Here is an 11,377-nt window from a genome sequence, read left to right on the forward strand (position 1 = left end):
ACATCCCTGATTAGCGTAGGCTGGTGTCACCAATTTATCCTTAGTGAGAGTTCGATTTTTGTCCTTTGTATAGTCAACCTATGTGGACCCATGACATCNGTTCGATTTTTGTCCTTTGTATAGTCAACCTATGTGGACCCATAACATTAGTTTCAAGTTCAATTCTCTATATTATTCAATGTTTCATGTGTTAGACTTTATGCAAGCATCAAAGACATTGTTTATATATATATATATAACAAATTGATAGATGTTTGATGTTGACTTTGACCATAGGTAATTTTCTATTCTAATATTAAATTCTAATTATGGAATGATCTAATATGGAATAGATTAGGAAGGAAGTATCATAAAGAAGTATAACAAATTTATAGATGTTTGATGTTGGACTCATAGGGATGCATGCTTGAAAAAGATTTATTTCATTCTTGCATGACTATTTCTTTATAGATAGCCAAACACGATTTTTTGTAACCATAGCATGTTACAAAACACGAAGGGGAGTTTCAACACTTCCTTTCGATAAGCTTAAAAGACTCGACGATCTTGATTCTTTTACTGAGAAACTGCTTTACATACACATAAGCCTCATAGTGGTGCACACGACTCAGACAGTCTTTTGCCTTTAAATGAATACGAAACTTTATGTTGTCCTGACCCATCTCCATATACCAACCATCGTAAACGCCATCGTATTTGAGGCTATCTCCAGATTTAACGTTGAAGTCATCCAATGCAAACTTTGATACCTCTTGCACGAATGAAAACTGAAGATTAATGATTTTAATCCACTTCTCGACCTTGGGTGGATCCACAGGCCCAACGCAGTGTCCAGGTGACAATATGACGATGATAGATTCCAGCTTGAAAATTCGTTTCTCTTCGACAATAATAATTTCATAATTGAGACAACGTCCCAGAAAGTCTACCGCCTTCATATGCAAACGGAACTTTAGGCTGATTGGGCACAACTCAAAATACCAACCTTCATAAATGCTATCGAATTTCAAACAATCTCCAAATATAATTTTGAGCTGCTCCACTATAAACTTTATGACCACTTGAAAGCCAGGCTCCTTAAGATTAGGTATTTGAATCCACTTGCCTACAACCGGTGGACCGCAAAACTTGAAAGATTCGAGAATCTTGATTCTCTTGGACCAAAAGTGCTCAACAAGCACAACGGCCTCATAGCTGCGTATACGTCCCAACCAGTCTTTCGCCTTAAGATGAAGACGAAACTTTATGTTGTCTTTACCCAAGTCCATAAACCAGCCGTCGTAGACTTCAACGTATTTTAGGCCTTCTCCACTTTTATTATTATGTTCATCCACGGCAAACTTTGCCAACTCTTGCACTAACGGCACCTGAACATTAGGAATTTTTATCCACTTCTTCTCTTGAGGTTCAGGAGCTACTATGAGAACGATAGAGTCCAGCTTCCATATTCTTAGATGGTCACGTCTCTCTTCGATAATAACAACCTCAAATTTGAGAGAACGACCCAAAAAGTCTATCACCTTAACATGGAAACGGTACTTTAGGCTGTTTGGGCACAACTCAAAATACCAACCTTCATAAATGATCTCAAATTTCAAACTATCTCCAAATTTAATTTTGATATGTTCCAAAATAAACTTTATAACCACTTGCAAGCCAAGCTCCTTAACATCAGGTATTTGATTCCATCCGGGCACAACCTTTACTTGATCCAAAAGCTTAAAAGATTCGAAAATCTTGATTTTCTTCGACAAAAAATGCTTAACAAGAACAATAGCCTCGTAGTTGCGCAAACGTCCCAAGCAGTCTTTCGCCTTAACATGAAGGCGAAACTTTATGTTGTCTTGACCCATCTCTGCATACCAACCGTCGTAGATTTCAACGTATTTCAAGCCTTCTCCACTTTTATTGTACCAATCTATTGCAAACTTTGATACTTCTTGCACAAATGGGACTCGAAGATCAGGAATTTTAATCCACTTCTCCACTTTGGGTGGATCCACCGGCCCAACATAGTGTCCACAATTCACCAAATAGAAGAAAGATATCAACTTTCTGATTCTTTCAAGCTTAGGTTTCTCTTCGAACACAAGTGCCTCGTACAAGAGAGAGCGTTGAAGAAAGTCTATCGCCCTAATATGAAGACGGTACTTTAGGTTGTTTTGACCCAGTTCACAAAACCAACCTTCGTGAATGCTTTCGTATTTAAGACTGTGTCCATGTTGAACGTTGAACTGTTCCACCGCAAGCTTTGCGACCTCTTGCACGCAGTGGCTACTAACATCGGGGATTTGAATCCACTTCTCCACACCGGGTACTTGGCCGCAAACCTTGACTGCAACACTCATGGCGTAGTGTGATATATAGTATAAGGAAACTTTGTGTTTCTTTGCTGTGGTTTTGTTTGGTTTGTAGCTGTGGGTATTTATACAACTCATTTAATATGGAATCCAAGTTTAAAAGGATAAGATTGATGCTTTTAAGAACATCCACACTTATCCCATTAATATTCTTTTTATTTACATTAATATTCTTCTTTTCGAATATGGTTCTTTGACTTAACATTGTTTTTACCACTTAAAAAGATTAATGTTCTTCATTGTTTTATCACTTAAAAAGGTTCACACCCACTTCTTTTAGAATTAAATCCATAATTTCTTTCATATACTTCGATTTAACTATAAATTCCCCAAAATTTTAGAGACCGACCAAGTTTATCTTCTTTTAGTTGATAAACTTAAATTTTAGTGTGATAAGAATATGGTTCTGTCTTTTAAAAAAAAAATGTAATTTCTCTTTATTCGTTTACCGAAAAAACATGTATATTTTTTGAAAAAAAATTATATGTTTGATCTAATTTGGATGTTGTTTAAATTTATCTCTAAGTAGATGAATGATCTATACATAAAATAAGTGAAAAAAGCTTTACACAACCTCTCAACTTGATAGCGAAGATTGTAGAATTTGTTCGAAACTCACATAACTGAATAGACTCCATAGTGTACTACCTCCTTCACGCCATAATCGTCAATCGGTACTTAAGTTCCGTATACAAGAAAGGAAGAGTAGAACAAGTGAGAATATAAATATACGCAGTAAATAGTTTGTGTAAAACTTAAAATTTCTCAACTTGTATTTCTTAGGCCTATCTTGATAGAATAATCGTGTAACCGGAGTATTCTTACACCTAAACTTAAATCAAATTAAAATAAACAACACGATAAAAAAGAAACAAATTGAAATCTAATTATTAGACAATGTTGTTCAAGGTTACTACAAACGGAGAATAGGTTCGGTAGAGAATCTCAAACAAAATATAAACACCCAAAATACATAGCCAGATTGACATTGTGGGATGGCCCGCCCTTGAACGTGTTTCTCTCGAATGCTTCTGTAACGCCCTTAATTTTCTTTAACCTAATTAGTGACGTCACCCATGCATACATAACTCATTAAGCGGAAACTCATTATAAATAACCTTGGAAGAGTCTCTCATAAAGATTCATAAATTCTAAACAGAACCTAAACTCCGAAAATAAACCTTCACTAACTGAATTCAAAATAAATTCAAATAAAACATTCATAAAGATTCATAAATTCTAAACAGAATCTAAACTCTGAAAATAAACCTTCACTAACTTAATTCAAAATAAATTCAAATAAAACAATAATCAATGCTATAACTTAAAACAATCCAATAAAAGTAAACTCCTAAAAATATTCATCTCCAACTCCCATCGTGTCTTCAGCTCCACCGTCAACCGTACATTGGCGCCTTGCCATTACCTGAAAAACCGTACATTGGCGCCTTGCCTTTACCTGAAAAATGTAGGTAACACGTGGCTTGAGTATTTTATGAAATACTCAGTAAGTCACCCCATTGTTGGGGTTAGGAATGCAAACACATGCAACATATGAGCGGGACCTAACTTTTCATAAACTTTTCATAGCCTTGGGCGCTTTCCTATTCTGGGTAGGGTTGGGTGTGTGGTACTCCTTCACACACGGCCCATGTACGTGTACATGGACTCACCAGGCGGGCTCGTATACATACCCCCTAGGCCTGAGTTGGTCGGGCACAACGTGTTACATGTTGCCGGACACCACAGAACAGAAAAGGGCCCGCATGATATCATGGCGAACCTAAATATCGTAATTCATTCTTTCGTATCATAAAGGGGAAGAATCCCAATGCACGTGACATACATATAAGCATGAGGTTCCTTAACATATCTAACATGGCATTACATAAGTAGTGCAAACATCACATTTACGTTTCTTACATCACATGGTTTCTCACATGACTTGCATTACATGACATATTACATAACATTAAAGTACATTCCAGTTGCATAAACATCTCATGACATGACTCGATAATTCTACATGTATCTATGGCATCGATCAATATATTCATGGCATATAATACTAACATCTCATTCATAACTTCACATAACATAAACAGTCAACAGTCAACATAATTCATACATCACATAACATACACAATCTACAGTCAACACAATCTATACATCACATAATCATATCACATAAATATAGTGCATGCAGGAGCCACATGGCACGCACCATCATACAACACGTAGTAAGCTAACTCCAACAGTAAAGTCACTTACCTCGATAGTCTTGGTTGAAGTCACTCACAACGAGCTAATCCCAACGGTTAAATATGTCCTATGATATCCACATAAAAACTTAGAACCTTTCATGACATACCCTAGCTAAATCTCATGCTATTTATCAAAATAAACCCCGAACCTAATCTGTCTTTAACGTTTATGAACCATACTAACCTCAGATGGTAAAATTAAGGGCAGAAACGGCTTAGGAAGGGCCAAAAACCTTGGAATCGATATATTATAACGATACCTTGACGCTAAGCCTAGTTGCCGAGCCGGCCAACTAAGCCGCCAAGTCGAGCTGCGGGAATTGACGGAACCGAGCCGATTTCGTTCACGTGCGAGCCGACCCGCACTGTGTACGCATGCGAAGCTGTCGAAGCTGCTGGGTGTGCGTCTGCGGCTCGAGTTGCGATGTCGTCGTCAGCCGTACAAGAATGCATTGCCTTAACCTGAAATAAAGGTAGCACGTGGCTTGAGTATTTTAAAAGATACTCGGTAAGTAATCTCACTATTGTGGTTAAATGCAAGAACATGCGAATGCAATGACGGGTCCTATCATATCAGTTCATTTTCCTACGACACTAGCATAATGGGCAGCTTGGATGTGTACCATATACTCTACACACAACCCATATATGCGAGTATGGGCTCACCACAGTTCGCACACCGTTGGCGTCAGGCGAGCCTGCTCTGGTAGCTCCTTATACCGGACACCCATTAGAATTAGTAACCGTCACGGCAGCATTATGTAAAACATAATGATACTTTACCTGCCTAGTGGTACACGTATTCGTACCCTCGTGATGGAATAGAGGTATCCCCGAATGCTTGAGCACACATAATGCATGAGGTCCCAATATTTTTCCATTTTCAATACTATTAAATATAACCCCGCTATCATTTCTCATTCATATCATATCATTTCTCATTTTTCAGTCCTCATATCATACAATTTCTCATTTTTCATTTCTCATATCATACAACGGGTTATATTTCATGTCATTTATTATGATTTCATGTTATTCATATCATGCTGTATACACGCAATTTAGGAGACATGACATAACGTTCTATGCTTTTAACATAACATTTCATCATATACATATCATACCATAACATATTGCATCACAATATATCATATCATAAACATGTCAATTAATCACATATCTCGTACCATAACATATTTCATATCATTTTCATATCATTTTCATATCATATGGCAACATATATATATCCGTCATTCACATGTCGTATCATAATCATATCATATCGTAAACACTTCGTGGTCATATCGTTCCCTAACTTATCATAGCCTTAAAGTTCTTATACATATCACAGTCATATCGTTACATGAACGTACCATAGTCATATCGTCACAGGAACGTATCCTAACGCTATCGTTCTATCAATCTATCGTATTCCTATCCCTTTCTACCCATAACCTAACTGTATTAATTTATCAATCTCTCATATACATAGTACTTTGGCACGTAACCTAACTGTAACGTTTCATGAACATATCTTACTTCTATCGTTACATAACGTTTTGTGCATCGTTCTCGTATCGTATCTCAAACATATCATTAAACAAATCGTATCGTAAGTATTATCATACAATTCACATATTATAACATATACATAACATATCATAAGAATTTCGATCCACAAACAATTCACACATATCAATATATATGACAAATGCAGAACCACTAACACGTGTCAACATAAAGTATAATCATGCCGATAGCGAGGCTACTTACTTGATTAGCTTCAGCTGGTGTCACTAATTTATCCTTAGTGAATGTTCGATTTTGTCCTTTGTATTCAAGTCAACCTATGTGGATCCATGACATCAGTTTGAAGTTCAATTTTCTATATTATACAATATTTTACATGTTAGACTTCATGCAAGCATTGGAGACATTGTTTATATATATATATATATATATAACAAATTGATAGAGGTTTGATGCAACGACCCTAAATTTCCACATACTCAGAGTCGCTACTAACGTCTCATGCTCATCTATAATGCGGAAATATAACTCTTACATGAACATAATTGATAACGTAAACTTCAAAAAACGTTTAAAACAACTTATTCTCTGGAAAACACAGCCATGGTCTTACGTGTTTAAATATGAAATACTGAAATTTAGAGAAAACAAAAACAAATACAAAATAATTTAAAACAATGAAATGCAAAACAACCTATTCTAACTTAAGACTAGAAATTTAAATATGAATCTACCCTATGCACGTGCCACAGTCTCTGCTCGCGATGCCGCCGTCCTCCGTACAAGTGCGCCTTGCCTTTACCTGAAAAATGATGTGGCACACGGCCTGAGTATTTCAAAGAATACTCAGTAAGTGGCCCCACTATAGGGGCCATGCAAATGCAAACACATGCAATCATGATTTAGGGACCTATCTCTAATCATCTTAGGGGTGGCCTCCAGTCTCGGACAAATTGGATGTGTAGTACTTCCCTACACACGACTCACACGTGCGAGTGTGAGTCCCCAGGGCGCTCGCACACCCCCTGGACCCTCTGGTCAAGCTAATCTGTAGCGACGTCCGGAGGTCAGCGGAACCCCATAGTGTCATGCGCCTCATGAACACCCTCATCTGTGTGCTTTCGCACCTGTGCGCATTCGCGCTCATCATACGGTGCGCGTCCGCACTCATCATCTCTAGGGGAAGTAGCCCTATGCTTATGAACATACAAAATGCATGAGGTCCCTCTAAATCCATCGTAATGTCTCTTCTGACACAACCCTCTAGTCTCATCTCTTTGTTACTCTAGGTAACGCATATCGTGGATATTTATATTAATATCATTTTCATGCTCTTAGGGTTGTGTCCTACGTCGATCTAACGACATGATGCAATATGGCACTCATCATCATCTAGCATGCTCAATATGGAAAACATCATCATATTAAGGTAAAAATCATGCAATCATCATGCTCATCATAATGCCACAACGTGCGTCAAACATATTAAGCGTCACTCAACAAAATATGTATAAACTGGCACATATCATCAAGCATCATACAATTTTTTTAGCCTATCCTATAGTAAGGCCACTTACCTGGTTGGCCTTAGCCGAAGTATTCCCTAATTTATTTAACGTAAGCTCCCGTTCCTCCAGAACTACACCAAATGTTGCCAAGGTTTCCTTCCTATCGCATCGTTCGTCACCTTTTGTTAGTATTTCACATTTTAATTAATAATCCAACTAACCGTGTGAAATACGGCTCTAAACGGTCTCAATAAAAATCGAATTCCATGTTTTCATTGTTTCTAAATTATATAGGATAATAAAACTTAAATTAGTAATATGTCAATATTATTAATATTTCAAGTAGTTTGTATATTCAACATTTAATTTAATGTTATATCCTATAGATACAAATATAATAATTACTCATATTTTTCATTTTCCTTCCCTCACTTATTTCTCTTCTATGTTATATTTTACTTCTCTTTACAGTACTTGTCATATGAACAGTACTTGCAATTTTCAACCCGTTCTAATTTTCTTTTCTTTCCTAAAATCTTCTCTCTTTTGTTTTTTTTTTTTCTTTGAACTCTAATTCTTTGAGTAGTTCAATTCTACCTCCATATCTAATTATTTTAAGTAATTTTACTCATATATCTCAACAGTTTAATTATATTTGGCAGTTTAATTCTATTTTTTTTCTTTGGTTTTATTATTTCCAAATCTAATATTCCTCTCTTTCTCCATGTATCTACTCCCATATCTAAATCGTTTAATTCTATTCCCAGATTTTCTTTGTCTTTACTATTCTCAAATCTTATTTGCAGATCTTCCTTTTCATCCTGTTTGCCAAATCTTCGTTTTTTTTTATTTGAATATGTTTTCCAGATCTTTCTTTTCTTTTTTTATTTGAATATGTTTTCCAGATCTTTCTTTTCCCTATCTTCCTTCTCATCCGGATATATCTAAATCGTTTAATTTTATTCCCAGATTTTCTTTGTCTTTACTATTCTCAAATCTTAGTTTTTTTTTTTAATATGTTTTGCAGATCTTCCTTTTCATCCTGTTTGCCAAATCTTCGTTCTTTTTTTTTTATTTGAATATGTTTTACAGATCTTCCTTCCCTATCTTCCTTCTCATCCGGTTTTCCAAAAAAAAATTTTTATTTGAATATGTTTTACAGATCTTCCTTTTCATGATTTTTTTTATTTGAATATGTCTTCCAGATCTTTCTTTTCCCTATCTTCCTTTTCATCCTGTTTTCCAAATCTTCGTTCTTTTTTTTATTTGAATATGTCTTCCAGATTTTTTTTTTATTTGAATATGTGTTCCAGATCTTTCTTTTCCCTATCTTCCTCTCTTTCTTATCTATCTATTCCTGGACCAATTTTAATGGACTGAGAGATAATTTCTAATTCAGATCATTCAGATAATTTTCTAAATTTATAACTCAGATCTGAATAATTGCCAAATTTTAATGGATCACATAATTTTCTAAATTTCTAACTCAGATCTAAATAATTTCTAACTCAGATCTAAATAATTTCTAACTCAGATCTAAATAATTGCTAATATCCTTAGTAGAAAGAAAAGGTAAATCTGACTACTAACCTTTTCAAATGACATCTCTCTTCCTCTGCCTGCCATCTCTCCATTATCTACCTTCCTTCTCGATCTCTCCATTATTGTATAACATCTCTCCATTATCTGCCTTCCTTCTCGATCTCTCCATTATTGTATAACATCTCTCCATTATCTGCCTTCCTTCTCGATCTCTCCATTATTGTATAACATCTCTCCATTATCTGCCTTCCTTCTCGATCTCNATTCCGCCACAGTACCTTAACGAACGCAATGTTCCTGTTGCATAAGGTTTTTACTTCTCTAGCTAAGATTCTTACTGGTTTTTCCTCGTAACTCAGATCTTCATTGAGTTGGAGTGGTTCATAGTCTTTTACGTGGATAGGGTCCGTAATGTAGTTCCTCAGCATCGACACGTGAAATACATCATGTACTCTTGAGAGGGCTGGAGGTAGGGCTAACTTATGCGCTACCGTACCAACTCGCTCTAGGATCTCGAATGGTCAAATTAATTTAGGACTTAACTTTCCCTTATGTCCGAATCTTAACACCCCTTTCATAGGTGCCACCTTGAGGAATACTGGGTCCCCTACCTCGAACAATAGGCTTTTACGCCTTACATCGGCGTAGCTTTTCTGCGTACTTTGAGCGGTACGCATCCTCACTCGAATTTTCTGGATAGCCTCATTGGTGAGTCGAACCAACTCGAGTCCTACTAATTCTCTCTCTCCTACCTCGTCCCAACATAGTGGGGATCTACACCGTTTCCCGTACAGGGCCTCAAACGGTGCCATTCCAATAGTTGCTTGGAAACTGTTGTTATACGAGAATTCCATCAGGTGGAGTTTGGAATCCCAACTTTCTTTAAAATCTAGTACGCAAGCGCGTAGCATGTCCTCTAGATTATTGTTTAAACGCTTCGTTTGTCCATCCGTTTGGGGGTGAAAGGCAGTACTAAAGTTGAGGCAGGTATCTAGTGCTTTTTGAAGTCCGCGCCAAAACGCTGACGTAAAGCGTGGATCCCGATCCGACACTATAGACACTGGGACTCCATGTAGTCTTACTATTTCTTTCACGTACAGTTGTGCCCAATTGTCAACTGTATATGTAACCTTCCCAGGTAGAAAGTGTGCCGACTTGGTCAACCTATCGACAACTACCCAGATCACTGTATAGCCCTTGGGCGTTTTGGGTAAACCTACTATGAAGTCCATCGCTATGTTTTCCCACTTCCCTTTCGGTATGCTTAGGGGCTGTAACAACCCCGCCGTCTTTTGTCTTGGAGCTTTCACTTGTTGACAAACTAAGCACTTGCTCACAAACCCGGCCACATCCCTCTTCATGCTCTTCCACCAAAAGTGTTGTTTTAAATCTTGGTACATCTTAGTACCTCCTGGATGCATGGAAAATGGCGAGTTGTGAGCTTCCATCAGTATCTCCTTCCTTAAATCTTCTATTGCCGGAACACATAAGCGTCCCTGATACAATAGTCCTTCATTTGATGACTTCGAGAATCCATCTACCGGACTTTTGTCTAGCTGTCCTAGGACTTTTTATAAGTTAGGATCCTCTCGTTGGGAGGTAATAATTCTCTGCCTAAGCGTAGGTTGTACCGTGAGTCAGGCCAACTGTGCTATGACTCCCTTGGTCGCTACAGCTATGTTGACTCGCTCGAACTCTCTTTGTACCCTTACTTCCCTCGTAATAAGGGCCGACGAGTGGACCGTCTTCCTACTCAAGGCATCTGCGATCACATTTGCTTTCCCAGGGTGGTACTGGATATCTACGTCATAATCCTTCACCAATTCTAACCACCTTCTCTGCCTCATATTTAACTCTTTCTGGGTAAAGAAGTATTTCAAACTTTTGTGGTCGGCAAAAATTTGGGTTTTCTCTCCATACAGGTAATGTCGCCAGATTTTCAGCGCGAACACTACAGCGGCCAACTCTAGGTCATGGGTAGGGTAGTTCTTTTCATATTCTTTAAGTTGACGAGATGCGTATGCGACAACCTTGCCGTGTTGCATTAACACACATCCCAGTCCTTTCATGGAGGCATCACTATAGATCACATATCCTTCTGAGCTCTCGGGTACTATGAGTACCGGGGCGGTTACCAATCTCTCTTTTAGGTTCTGGAAGCTTGCCTCACAAG

The 11,377-nt window shown here is 37.5% G+C and overlaps 1 protein-coding gene across 1 annotated transcript; it reads right to left on the reverse strand.

Moving 5' to 3' along the window:
* Positions 1 to 402: 402 nt before the first annotated feature.
* On the reverse strand, positions 403 to 2,410 carry LOC111793278. Its single transcript, XM_023675099.1, has one exon. The coding sequence runs from the start codon at positions 2,346 to 2,348 to the stop codon at positions 507 to 509; it is 1,842 nt and encodes a 613-aa protein (XP_023530867.1). The 5' UTR covers positions 2,349 to 2,410; the 3' UTR covers positions 403 to 506.
* Positions 2,411 to 11,377: the final 8,967 nt, after the last annotated feature.

Source organism: Cucurbita pepo, chromosome LG04 (genome assembly GCF_002806865.2).
Source record: "Cucurbita pepo subsp. pepo cultivar mu-cu-16 chromosome LG04, ASM280686v2, whole genome shotgun sequence".
Lineage (NCBI taxonomy): Eukaryota > Viridiplantae > Streptophyta > Magnoliopsida > Cucurbitales > Cucurbitaceae > Cucurbita > Cucurbita pepo.

Excerpts from the sequence above, each read along its gene's own strand:
- LOC111793278 (XM_023675099.1), bottom strand. The coding sequence starts at position 2,348 with ATGAGTGTTGCAGTCAAGGTTTGCGGCCAAGTACCCGGTGTGGAGAAG.